The sequence below is a fragment of the Physella acuta genome, unplaced genomic scaffold (assembly GCF_028476545.2).
Source record: "Physella acuta isolate Inbredline_101_S28 unplaced genomic scaffold, ASM2847654v3 ptg000441l, whole genome shotgun sequence".
Classification (NCBI taxonomy): Eukaryota; Metazoa; Mollusca; class Gastropoda; family Physidae; genus Physella; species Physella acuta.
In genome coordinates, this window is record NW_026731960.1 from 116,396 (window position 1) to 130,959 (window position 14,564).

Genomic DNA, 14,564 nt, shown 5'->3' on the forward strand with positions numbered 1-14,564 from the left:
ATTTATTTTAAATCTTGGGCCCGCAACTACTTAATATTTTAACTCTACAGCCAAGTGTTATAATACCATCAGTAAATGTAAATACAATCAGGTGATTGTTAAGTGATACAACAGTAAATGTAAATACAATCAGGTAATCGTTACAGTGATACAACAGTAAATGTAAATACCGCCAACGCTCCTTTGGGACAGTGTTCTGTGACCATAAACTTCTCATCGGCCTCCAAACAAAGGCCGATAAATCTGAGCAGGTTGGGGTGGTTGATGGCGCGCATCTGGGGAAGTTAAAAAGTGATTTAGAAAGATGATGTTGACGGTTTGATAGCTCTAGGCCAGGGGTCGGCAACCTGCGGCTCGCGAGCCGCATGCGGCTCTTTTGATATCAAGATGCGGCTCTCCAGCTCCTTGCACAAATACTAATAATATTTTAAAAAAAATATTTGAAATAAAAAAATGTTAGTGGCTCTTTAAAACCAGGGAAATTTTGAAAATTGTAACTTTTGGCTCTTCCGCTTCAAAAGGTTGCCGACCCCTGCTCTAGGCCTATATTGGCAGCCATAAAATATTGAAAAGTCAGCAGCTCTACATCTTTTATCTCAGTTATAGGAAGTAATACGGCGCTCGTTAAGGTACGATTGGTTGGATCTTTGACTGGAAGTGTTGTTATGCTGTACCAGATCATGTTTACAGTACAGGATTAGATCAGTACTGGATTAGATTATGTTTACAGTACTGGATTAGATGATGTTTACAGTACTGGATTAAATGTATGATGTTTACAGTAATGGATTAGATGGATGATGTTTACAGTACTGGATTAGATGGATGATGTTTACAGTACTGGATTAGATGGATGACGTTTACAGTAATGGATTAGATGATGTTTACAGTACTGGATTAGATGGATGATGTTTACAGTATTGGATTAGATGGATGATGTTTACAGTACTGGATTAGATGGATGACGTTTACAGTACTGGATTAGATGGATGACGTTTACAGTAATGGATTAGATGATGTTTACAGTAATGGATTAGATGATGTTTACTAGATTAGATAGATTTTACCTGCTGTAGCTCCTTCAGCAGCTGTGATGTCACATACAGGCCCTTTTGGTCCAGGCCTTCAACCTTGACGACATTACCCTGAGGTTGAAACGGTCTCAGTCAAGGCGAAATAAATAATTTCTTTAAAAAACGATCATACCATTGTTTCATGTTAAAGCATAAACAATATAACTATTCCTCAGCAATATATATAAAAATGTCAACCATGCTCATAGTTGAAATTGAATTGGGCCTAAGGAATATCATAGATTGTCGAGCTTAGTTTTTTTCTTAAAGTGGTAGGTCAAAATAGTGGCAGCCTGGTAGGTCACGTGATGAGGATTAGCAGAAGCGTGAGTACCTTACCTTGTATAAAGAGACGTTCTTGTCGTGCGTGCTTGCCTCTGCCATATCCGCCTTACTCTAGTGGAAGGGGGGGGGGGCGAGGCCAAGTAGAAATGTGTCTTTATTACTTGTGAGTTTGGTGTCATTGATATTTGTAGATTTTATAACAAGCTAAACAATACTAAATGGGACGGAGTGGTCTAGCGGAAGAGAGCTGGACTGCTAACCCGTAAGTCTCGAGTTCGAATCCGGGTACCTAACTCGCGTTAGGGAAAGTAAAGGCGGCTGGGCATAGAGCTGACCACACTATCTCTTCATATGCTGAGGTCACAGAAACAAGTGAACTCTACTGCACTTGCCCCATAGACCGTCAGGTTTTGAAAGGGAAACTTTTTTACTTTAAACAATACTAAAAATACAGTTCACATTACCAAATGTCTTAAGTATAACTAATCTTTTTTTTAAACTCCGAACAACAATAACATTGTATAACATGTTCTTATGGTGTCTTTATTTTTGTGTGGTATTTGTGTGAACAAAAATGAGATTCGATAAGACAATCTCAGCTGGATTCTATGTAAAACGAAATTATTTATTTTTCCCAAAAAAAAAACGACCAATCCGTCTTTTCTAGATATTTCCTACTTAAATCCATTTGAAAGCACTTCCATAACTTTTCTTAACAAATGACTAGCGCTACCATATCTTGTCTGTGTTAAGGGAACTTTTAAGAGGAAACCAACCTGTCGAAGAACGAAGGAAAACGTCGACTTTGTGTGGTTTCTTGTCATTGGCTGGAGTTCACTAGGGTCAATTTTCCACCAATCATATTGATCGTTGTTTCGTTTGCGTCTAATTCTGTTAGCGGTCAATGAACAGCAGTCGCAATGAAAGAAAAAACAACAAATTACTGACATTCTTAGTGGGTGGGCAATCAACATACATAAACATAAAGCTATGATAATTGTCAATATATATATATATATATATATATATATATATATATATATATATATATATATATATATATATATATATATATATATATATATATCCCAGGTACAAACACCCACACTCATACCTCCAGCGTACAAAAACACTAATTCTCTTGTTCCCCCCCCCCCATAGAAAACCACACACATACCTCACGTATATGAAACATATTGCAACACAGGCTAAGATTAACACAGCAAAGGTCACCGTTAGAACAATGGTCAGCAGGTTCGAGTCTGGGGAGGTGTGTAACGCAGTGTGTTAATAAAATGGACCAACTAGACAAGGTGTGTAGCGCAGTGTGTTAATAAAATGGACCAACTAGACAAGGTGTGTAACGCAGTGTGTTAACAAAATGGACCAACTAGACAAGGTGTGTAACGCAGTGTGTTAATAAAATGGACCAACTAGACAAGACGTACGATTAGTATTCAACAATACATGGTTCTGTCTCACCTTAACTACAAACGTCAAGTCTACCTCCGGTACGACCAAACCTCTATTTTATCTTTTAAATATCAACGTATGTTTCACAGTACATATGTCAGGGGAACAAACGCCAGCTTTAAACTCAAGGTAAACAAACTACAGATGATATCTTTCAGCCCCTGCGCAAGATGTCATCTGTCGATGTCAGCGCTACATCTCAACTGTCACTGCAACATGTCATCTTACACCCCCATCTACCAACATGTCATATGTCACCTCCATCTACCAACAAGTCACCTGTCACATCCATTTACCAACATATCATCTTTCACCTCCATCTACCAACATGTCATCTGTCACCTCCATTTACCAACATGTCATCTGTCACCTCCATCTACCAACATGTCATCTGTCACCTCCATCTACCAACATGTCATCTATCACCTCCATCTACCAACATGTCATCTGTCACCTCCATCTACCAACATGTCATCTGTCACCTCCATCTACCAACATGTCATCTGTCACCTCCATCTACCAACATATCATCTGTCACCTCCATTTACCAACATGTCATCTGTCATCCCCATCTACCAACATGTCATCTGTCACCTCCATCTACCAACATGTCATCTGTCACCTCCATCTACCAACATGTCATCTGTCACCTCCATCTACCAACATGTCATCTGTCACCTCCATCTACCAACATATCATCTGTCACCTCCATTTACCAACATGTCATCTGTCATCCCCATCTACCAACATGTCATCTGTCACCTCCATCTACCAACATGTCATCTGTCACCTCCATCTACCAACATATCATCTGTCACCTCCATCTACCAACATGTCATCTGTCACCTCCATCTACCAACATGTCATCTGTCACCTCCATCTACCAACATGTCATCTGTCACCTCCATCTACCAACATGTCATCTGTCACCTCCATCTACCAACATGTCATCTGTCACCTCCATTTACCAACATGTCATCTGTCACCTCCATCTACCAACATGTCATCTGTCACCTCCATCTACCAACATGTCATCTGTCACCTCCATCTACCAACATGTCATCTGTCACCTCCATCTACCAACATGTCATCTGTCACCTCTATCTACCAACATGTCATCTGTCACCTCCATCTACCAACATGTCATCTGTCACCTCCATCTACCAACATGTCATCTGTCACCTCCATTTACCAACATGTCATCTGTCACCTCCATCTACCAACATGTCATCTGTCACCTCCATCTACCAACATGTCATCTGTCACCTCCATCTACCAACATGTCATCTGCCACCTCCATCTACCAACATGTCATCTGTCACCTCCATCTACCAACATGTCATCTGTCACCCACATCTACCAACATGTCATCTGTCACCTCCATCTACCAACATGTCATCTGTCACCTCCATCTACCAACATATCATCTGTCACCTCCATCTACCAACATGTCATCTGTCACCTCCATCTACCAACATGTCATCTGTCACCTACATCTACCAACATGTCATCTGTCACCTCCATCTACCAACATGTCATCTGTCACCTCCATCTACCAACATGTCATCTGTCACCCACATCTACCAACATGTCATCTGTCACCTCCATCTACCAACATGTCATCTGTCACCTCCATCTACCAACATGTCATCTGTCACCTACATCTACCAACATGTCATCTGTCACCTCCATCTACCAACATGTCATCTGTCACCTCCATCTACCAACATGTCATCTGTCACCTCCATCTACCAACATGTCATCTGTCACCTCCACGTACCAACATGTCATCTGTCACCTCTATCTACCAACATGTCATCTGCCACCTCCATCTACCAACATGTCATCTGCCACCTCCATCTACCAACATGTCATCTGTCACCTCCACGTACCAACATGTCATCTGTCACCTCTATCTACCAACATGTCATCTGCCACCTCCATCTACCAACATGTCATCTGCCACCTCCATCTACCAACATGTCATCTGTCACCTCCATTTACCAACATGTCATCTGTCACCTCCATCTACCAACATGTCATCTGTCACCTCCATTTACCAACATGTCATCTGTCACCTCCATCTACCAACATGTCATCTGTCACCTCCATCTACCAACATGTCATCTGTCACCTACATCTACCAACATGTCATCTGTCACCTCCATCTACCAACATGTCATCTGTCACCTTCATCTACCAACATGTCATCTGTCACCTTCATCTACCAACATGTCATCTGTCACCTCCATTTACCAACATGTCATCTGTCACCTCCATCTACCAACATGTCATCTGTCACCTACATCTACCAACATGTCATCTGTCACCTCCATCTACCAACATGTCATCTGTCACCTATATTTACCAATTTGTAACACGTCAACTTTATGTAATGTCACCCCAGCCATACCACCATATCATGTGTCACCCCCACCAAACCACCGTGTCATCTCACCTTTGGCTGGACAGTGCTCACCATCAAACCCACACAGGGGCACGTCCATCACGTGACCCCCATCCTCACCCGGCCAGAACGTCTTGTAGCCAGGGGCCATAACTAGGCTTGTTTGCACGGCACTGAATAGCCCCACCCTCTGTGGTAAACAGGTTACATCTCACATTCAGGGCGGGGGGGGGGAGGAATTGGCATTCCTTATAAATTCCAATTAGCTGTTCGTAAAATTAATTAATTAAAACAACGTGGATGTTTTGAAAAGTACGTTGTTACAGCGAAAATAATGTGATATCTCTTGTTAGAGTAATGTATGATTTTGCTTGGTAAAGTACTGTATAGTGAATTTGCATGGTAAGTATTGTATTGTGAGTTTGCTTGGTAAAGTATTGTATTGTGTGTTTGCTTGGTAAAGTATTGTATTGTGAGTTTGCTTGGTAAAGTATTGTATTGTGTGTTTGCTTGGTAAAGTATTGTATTGTGAGTTTGCTTGGTACAGTATTGTATTGTGAGTTTGCTTGGTAAAGTATTGTATTGTGTGTTTGCTTGGTAAAGTATTGTATTGTGAGTTTGCTTGGTAAAGTATTGTATTGTGAGTTTGCTTGGTAAAGTATTGTATTATGAGTTTGCTTGGTAAAGTATTGTATTATGAGTTTGCTTGGTAAAGTATTGTATTGTGAGTTTGCTTGGTAAAGTATTGTATTGTGAGTTTGCTTGGTAAAGTATTGTATTGTGAGTTTGCTTGGTAAAGTATTGTATTATGAGTTTGCTTGGTAAAGTATTGTATTGTGAGTTTGCTTGGTAAAGTATTGTATTGTGAGTTTGCTTGGTAAAGTATTGTATTGTGAGTTTGCTTGGTAAAGTATTGTATTGTGAGTTTGCTTGGTAAAGTATTGTATTGTGAGTTTGCTTGGTAAAGTATTGTATTGTGAGTTTGCTTGGTAAAGTATTGTATTGTGAGTTTGCTTGGTAAAGTATTGTATTGTGAGTTTGCTTGGTAAAGTATTGTATTGTGAGTTTGCTTGGTAAAGTATTGTATTGTGTGTTTGCTTGGTAAAGTATTGTATTGTGTGTTTGCTTGGTAAAGTATTGTATTGTGAGTTTGCTTGGTAAAGTATTGTATTGTGTGTTTGCTTGGTAAAGTATTGTATTGTGAGTTTGCTTGGTAAAGTATTGTATTGTGTGTTTGCTTGGTAAAGTATTGTATTGTGAGTTTGCTTGGTAAAGTATTGTATTGTGAGTTTGCTTGGTAAAGTATTGTATTTTGAGTTTGCTTGGTAAAGTATTGTATTATGAGTTTGCTTGGTAAAGTATTGTATTGTGAGTTTGCTTGGTAAAGTATTGTATTGTGAGTTTGTTTGGTAAAGTATTGCATTGTGAGTTTGTTTGCAATGGAGTTATACACGTGTTGACTCCAAACTCGCACACATTATAATACAGTAACATTCAAGGTGCCTTTATTTGTATCCGTCAAATGTCGTTATGCCGTTATCTATGTCCCTCATATGGACATTATGTCCACTTTCATACAAATCACACTACAGATACCACAAAGGTGCCGTTATCTATGTCCCTCATATGATAGATGCCAATATCTATGAGCCTATGACCCTCGGGGCTGATTCTAAAAGTCCCGGCAACTCCTGAGAAGAGAAGAAATTTAATTTGGCAACAATTTTAAATATCGTACATACTCTAACCAATAGTTGAGATGAAATAGTAGGTATATTTATATAATATTCTAACGGAATATGTACTACTTTTCTTCATTAACAAAAGGCTAATTTTTTTCACAAAATGTTAACTATCGAATTTCTTGTAGATAAAATGTTAAAATGTTTTTGTAAACAAAGGGCTAATTTGTTTTATATATACATGTTAAGTATCGGTTATTTGTGTACGAAACTTAATTATGTCAACAAAATGTTAACACATTTATTCTTCACAAAATATTAACTATCAAATTGTGTGTACGCAAAGGGTTAACAATCTGCAATTTTTTCAATATAATAACAGATGTTAACAAATTATGTGTATTCAAAATGTTAAGAATGTATAATTTTTAAAAAATAATAACAGCTTTAAAAGAAATGTTGACCCAAGAATAGTTAACAATTACACACCTTTAAATGTTTTGTTCTTCATGTAATCAGTGACCACTGTCCAGTTGCTGACGTCACCGCCGCTAGCCATAGTCTGGTTGACGGCCGACAGGTAGATGCTGAAGGCGTTGTAGTAGCCTGCTAGGAGGTAGGGCTGGGCCAGGGTTCCAGGCGGCGCGATCTCCTCCTGACGCCCCGGGAAGTTTTTAATTAAATCTCTAATTAACTGGCTGATTGATTTGTGTAATAAGTGTCGGTACGATAAGACAGTTTCGTCAAAAGTAAGTTTTTTTTCTTGGTTGGTAACTCTTGGTTAGGATTATGATTAGAATAATGGGATTAGGGGTATGATGATGGTAATGGTTAGTCGCAATTAGGATCACGGTTAGGGATATTCAGAGAGGGTTTGTATGGGTTAGGTTAAGGGGTATGGTCAGTGTATCCCGAGTGAGAGTAAATAGGAGGAATAAGATTAGGTTAATTAGGTAAGTCTAGTGCGGACTATGTTTTTCTATAGGATTACGATGAGCTCATTCGGGTTAGGACTAGGATCATGGAAAATATCAGGCTCGCGTTAATGTTATGGGAAGAATACAATTTCTCTATAATACGCAGGTCTATAATAAAATAGTTAATACTATACTTTTAGTTACTAGGTTAAAAAAATGGAATTATATTTGTTTTTAAAGAAGAATTGTGTTCTATAAAAAGTTTGGTAATTTATTTAATTTACTTAATGGAATGCTTAAACACCTTACAGATTTAGCATACAAAAAAGAATAACCTAATGAACTTAATGATTTAGCATGGCTAGTAAATGTGAAAGACAACTTGCCTGATCTTCAGACGTGGCCCGTACGTAACTGGATGTAACGTTACCAAACATTCGAATGTTGAGCATCGTCATCAGATTATTATAACTGCTGAGTACTGGAGTCATCATCTTTAGATAGACCACACACTTATACACGTCTCTCCGTAGCTGATGGGTTGAAGGATGATGGGGGTGGGGGGGATTGTTTGTACGTAATTTAAAATGTATTTTAATTTATTGTTTGTTGTATGTTAGTTCACAACTGTTTTATTTGTTTTTATGTGTATGTTTAAGCTCGGTTATCTATTTATTTTGTATGTATTTGTATTTATTTATTATGATTTGAATGCTTAGTCATCTTCTGTTTTGTATTGTTTATCTGTCTGGTATGTGTGTACGTTGTTTCATCCTTTTGTAACTAATTATCTTTTTAACCCCCTATCTACTTGTAAATGTTTTGTAATTCTCTAGTTGGTGGTGTGGTGGTGTTTCAAGTACAAGATAATTCACATAAAAGCTTCACACAGTACAAGAGTTATTCACACATGACGTTCACGCAGTACAAGGGCAATTCATCCCCACCTCTCCCCATTAAGCGCATTATTTTTTTTTAAATCATACAGCTTCACAAAACCAAATTGTTTGTAATGTTTTATTTTTCCATTTGCTGAACATTTAACTTATCAAACTACGGTCTCATGTTCTCGACTAGTGAACGACTTAATACATGCATTCAATGTTGACAATTTTTCAATTAAGTTTTGAAAATTTAAATATCCGAAAACTTGGGGTTGGTTACTATTGTTACATTGTATAGCTCAATCGACCTGCTGTGGTGTTAAATCCTTGTTATCATGGACCAGTCCTGTACTATTTATAGATTTTTATCATCCGATGATTTTTATTGTAAAAAATATCTACTATCTAAAGCAATAACTCAATGTTTCGAAAAACAGTTTTATGATAATTTTGACAGACTAGTTTAATCTTGTAACAAAAAGTGGATGGTGTGTTCGAGTGGCTAGTGCCAGAGATCTCGAGTTCAAATCCCAACCCATGTGTTGACAGATGGTCCTTCTGTACACTTAGTTATGGTGGGTACATGACCGGGGCAGGGTTAAATACATTCGAATGGGAGTAGTGCTGACAACATACTCCCTCCCTAGCAGGTCAATCTAGTAGACGAACTTAACTTAGTTCAATTCTGACAATCTACCTTACTTATTTTATGAGAAAGAATAGTATTTAAAATTATTTAAGTATCCGATCGAGTCAAAGTATGTTACATCGCATTGTCATCAAGTCTAGAAACACGTGCTAAGTTTAAAAGAAATCGGTCAGGTAGAAGTAATCCATATTTTGCTCGCCAGTTTCGATATTTGACGGCCAAAACATGACAAACAAGAGCACGAGGAATCAAGTTAAATAAGAGCTTGTAAAAAATATTTGAATGAATAAAACGTGAATATAGGCAATTATAGGTATGAAATTAAAACACAATTAGTTCAGCCTATCGTGCGTCTATATTTGATAGGCAAGCTTTTAAGGCTAAAGTAAAATTATTAACGATAGCAGAATTTGATAAATAACTGACATGTACAAAAACAACTTACATTATTTTCGACATTGATATCATTATCCCCCATTTGGATATCTGGGATAATGTACAGGAAGTCACGGCTGGTCATACCGAGGTTGTGCGCGCGCATCAGGAACAGATCAAGGGTCGTGTTGTCAAGCAGAAGGATGAACACTTGGATGTAAAGTAGAGAGATAAAGTAGAGAAATAAAGTAGAGAAATAAAGTATGAAGAATGGCAAACACGTCAAAATAAAGTAGAGAGACAAAATATGAAGAATGACGTCAAAATAAGGTAGAGAGATAAAGTATGAAGAATGAATAACACGTGAAAATAAAGTAGAGAGATAAAGTATGAAGAATGACGTCAAAATAAGGTAGAGAGATAAAGTATAAAGAATGAATAACACGTGAAAATAAAGTAGAGAGATAAAGAATGAAGAATGAATAACACGTGAAAATAAAGTAGAGAGATAAAGTATGAAGAATGACAAACACAACATACACATGCTATTAGTGAGAGAGATGACATGCTACATATAAGAGACATGACATGCTACATATGAGAGACATGACATGCTACATATGAGAGACATGACATGCTACATATGAGAGAGATGACATGCTACATATGAGAGAGATGACATGCTATATATGAGAGAGATGACATGCTACATATGAAAGACATGACATACTACATATGAGAGACATGACATGCTACATATGAGAGAGATGACATGCTACATATGAGAGAGATGACATGCTACATATGAGAGAGATTGCATGCTACATATGAGAGAGATGACATGCTACATATGAGAGACATGACATGCTACATATGAGAGACATGACATGCTACATATGAGAGACATGACATGCTACATATGAGAGAGATGACATTCTACATATGAGAGACATGACATGCTACATATGAGAGACATGACATACTACATATGAGATACATGACATACTACATATGAGAGAGATGAAATGCTACATATGAGAGAGATGACATGCTACATATGAGAGAGATGACATGCTACATATGAGAGAGATGACATGCTACATATGACATGCTACATATGAGAGACATGACATGCTACATATGACACGCTACATATGAGAGACATGACATGCTACATATGAGAGAGATGACATGCTACATATGAGAGAGATGACATGCTACATATGAGAGAGATGACATGCTACATGTGAGAGAGATGACATGCTACATATGAGAGAGATGACATGCTACATATGAGAGAGATGACATGCTACATATGAGAGAGACAGCTCACCATCTACCTCTAGTATTAAGCTTGTAAACCTCCAGTTTGCTGTTGAACTCGTCATTAAGCAACGTGTCGACAGATATCAACTCAGGTTGCCAGGTTATGTTGTTCTGTATCACGGCACTATATTAGAAAATATATTTCAGTGGCGTAGCGAGGTCGGGTGTTACCCGGTGCGGCAATGAATGGTGTCACCACCAGAGGCGTAGCGACCCTTCCCGGTGACAAATTTTCGATTTGCACACCCCCCCCCTCAAACTTTCTATTTGCCCCCCCCCCCCCTCCCAAACTTTCGATTTGAACCCCCCCTCAAGTTTTTCTCTTTATATTTTGCTATTTTTTGCCTTGGTGTCACGCCCCTAAATGGTGTCACCCGGTGCGGTCCGCACCCCCCCCCCCTCGCTACGCCTCTGATATATTTCAATGGAGCAGAGTTTCTTCCAGGCATCACCTCGTTGGACACGATGGGTTAGATCATTAATGATTGTTGTTGTTGTTTTTTTTATTCAGCCATCATAGTGGCCGCAAAAAAAAAAGTTTTCCCGAGTTCTCTACATTTGCAACTTTTATCACATAGATTCGTTAAAAATTAACTCACGTTCTATATTTGTCTCACCCCACCCCACCCACCTCCCACCCCCATACACACATCCTGTGATTTAAGTAAATCACAACAACTCACATTCTATATTTGTCCCAACCCCCCGCCCATGTTTTATAAATCACAAACCACTCACATTCTATATTTCTCTCACCCCCCCCCCATGTTTTATAAATCACAAACCACTCACATTCTATATTTGTCTCACCCCCCGCCCTGTGTTTTATAAATCACAAATTACTCACACTCTATATTTGTCTCACCCCCCCCTCATGTTTTATAAATCACAAACCACTCACACTCTATATCTGTCTCACCCCCCCCCTCATGTTTTATAAATCACAAACCACTCACACTCTATATTTGTCTCACCCCCCCCCCTCATGTTTTATAAATCACAAACCACTCACACTCTATATTTGTCTCACCCCCCCTCATGTTTTATAAATCACAAACCACTCACACTCTATATTTGTCTCACCCCCCCTCATGTTTTATAAATCACAAACCACTCACACTCTATATTTGTCTCACCCCCCCCTTATGTTTTATAAATCACAAACCACTCACACTCTATATTTGTCTCACCCCCCCCCCCCTTATGTTTTATAAATCACAAACCACTCACACTGTATATTTGTCTCCCCCCCCCCCAATGTTTCATAAATCACAAGCCACTCACACTCTATATTTGTCTCACCCCCCCATGTTTTATAAATCACAAACCACTCACACTCTATATTTGTCTCACCCCCCCCCATGTTTTATAAATCACAAACCACTCACACTCTATATTTGTCTCACCCCCCCCCTCATGTTTTATAAATCACAAACCACTCACACTCTATATTTGTCTCACCCCCCTCATGTTTTATAAATCACAAACCACTCACACTCTATATTTGTCTCACCCCCCCCCCTCATGTTTTATAAATCACAAACCACTCACACTCTATATTTGTCTCACCCCCCCTCATGTTTTATAAATCACAAACCACTCACACTGTATATTTGTCTCCCCCCCCCCCCCAATGTTTCATAAATCACAAGCCACTCACACTCTATATTTGTCTCACCCCCCCATGTTTTATAAATCACAAACCACTCACACTCTATATTTGTCTCACCCCCCCCCATGTTTTATAAATCACAAACCACTCACACTCTATATTTGTCTCACCCCCCCCCCCCTCATGTTTTATAAATCACAAACCACTCACACTCTATATTTGTCTCACCCCCCCCCCCCCTCATGTTTTATAAATCACAAGCCACTCACACTCTATATTTGTCTCACCCCCCCCCATGTTTTATAAATCACAAACCACTCACATTCTATATTTGTCTCACCCCCCCCCCCCCATGTTTTATAAATCACAAACCACTCACACTGTATATTTGTCTCCCCCCCCCCCAATGTTTCATAAATCACAAGCCACTCACACTCTATATTTGTCTCACCCCCCCCCCCCCATGTTTTATAAATCACAAACCACTCACATTCTATATTTGTCTCACCCCCCCCCCCCCCCATGTTTTATAAATCACAAACCACTCACGCTCTATATTTGTCTCCCATGGTCGTCAACGGGCTGTTGTCCTTGGCTATGATGAACCTGACGACCTTCCAGCCATAGTTCTTGAGCAGCCACAAGGTCACGGTCACCAACCCCTGGGTGTTGAAGGGGTGCAGGGATATGATGTTAGGGAACTTCTCACTACGTATTTCCGGTGTGTTACCCCTGGGGGTGATGACGGGCAGGCCCCAGAACTTCGCCATGTAACCAAGTGTCTCTACACCGTCGTTACAGGCTGCTCGGGGGTAAAGAAACAAAAACTGAGATCAAGCTACACATGTATATATATGGTGACAGGACAAATGATCTCAAAGTATCCCAGACTTAATATCTCATGGACAAATGATCTCAATGACAAATGATCTCATGGACAAAACATTTATCAGGACAAATGATCTCAGGACAAATTATCTCAGGACAAATGATCTCAAAGTATCCCAGACTTAATATCTTATTGACAAATGATCTCTAAGACAAATGATCTCATGACAAATGATCTTAGGACAAATGATCTCAAAGACAAATGATCCCACGGTCAAAACCTACCAGTACAAAATATATCAGGAAAAATGATACCATGGATAAATTATCTCCGACAAAATATCTCAAAACTCAACAAATACAAAACAAAATAATAAAAAAACATCATAAACAACGACAAAAATAAAACACCCATCATAAACAACGACAAAACTAAAATGCCAATCATAAACAACGACAAAAATAAAACACCCATCATAAACAACGACAAAAACAAAACACCCATCATAAACAACGACAAAACTAAAATGCCAATCATAAACAACGACAAAACTAAAATGCCAATCATAAACAACGACAAAAACAAAACACCCATCATAAACAACGACAAAAACAAAACACCCATCATAAACAACGACAAAACTAAAATGCCAATCATAAACAACGACAAAAATAAAGCCCTCATCCTAAACAACGACAAAAATAAAACACCCATCATAAACAACGACAAAAACAAAACAACCATCATAAGCCAAGCCATAAAACCACCAAATACCTGAGCCGAAGAACACACTGACGTTGTGGGAGCGATACACCTCGGCCACCATAGCTCCTATAGTTGTCCTGTTGCAGGTCTCAATGTGTCTGAATGTGAACTTGACGTCCTGATCGAACTGCTTCTCGGCCAACTCTCGCGCTATCTCAAATAGATATTTGATATAGCGGACGTAGAAGGTAGAGTTTCCAGAACTTTCGAGGGCGACGATGTGCACGGATGTGTTGCTGGCGGTGGGCTCTGTGGCCGAGACTGGGGACGATAGCGCCAGTATCAGG

General features: G+C 39.0%; 1 protein-coding gene across 1 annotated transcript; it reads right to left on the reverse strand.

Annotated features, from left to right (window-relative positions):
- Positions 1-140: 140 nt before the first annotated feature.
- LOC131943107 (atrial natriuretic peptide receptor 1-like) lies at positions 141-5,408 on the reverse strand. The gene is made up of 6 exons (XM_059303130.1): positions 5,290-5,408; positions 2,536-2,620; positions 2,135-2,249; positions 1,413-1,469; positions 1,068-1,145; positions 141-275 (listed from the first exon to the last, which is right to left on the reverse strand). Exons 1-6 carry the CDS (start codon positions 5,387-5,389, stop codon positions 141-143), a joined length of 570 nt encoding a protein of 189 aa, XP_059159113.1. The 5' UTR covers positions 5,390-5,408.
- Between the last annotated feature and the right edge of the window lie 9,156 nt (positions 5,409-14,564).

Bases quoted from the DNA above. Each gene is read 5' to 3' on its own strand.
- LOC131943107 (XM_059303130.1), bottom strand. From the start codon at position 5,389: ATGGCCCCTGGCTACAAGACGTTCTGGCCGGGTGAGGATGGGGGTCAC. The intron at 2,621-5,289 runs GTGAGATGACAC...ACACCTCCCCAG, and splicing joins TGAGCACTGTCCAGCCAAAG to ACTCGAACCTGCTGACCATT. The intron at 1,470-2,134 runs GTTGGTTTCCTC...CCCTTCCACTAG, and splicing joins TTTCCTTCGTTCTTCGACAG to AGTAAGGCGGATATGGCAGA.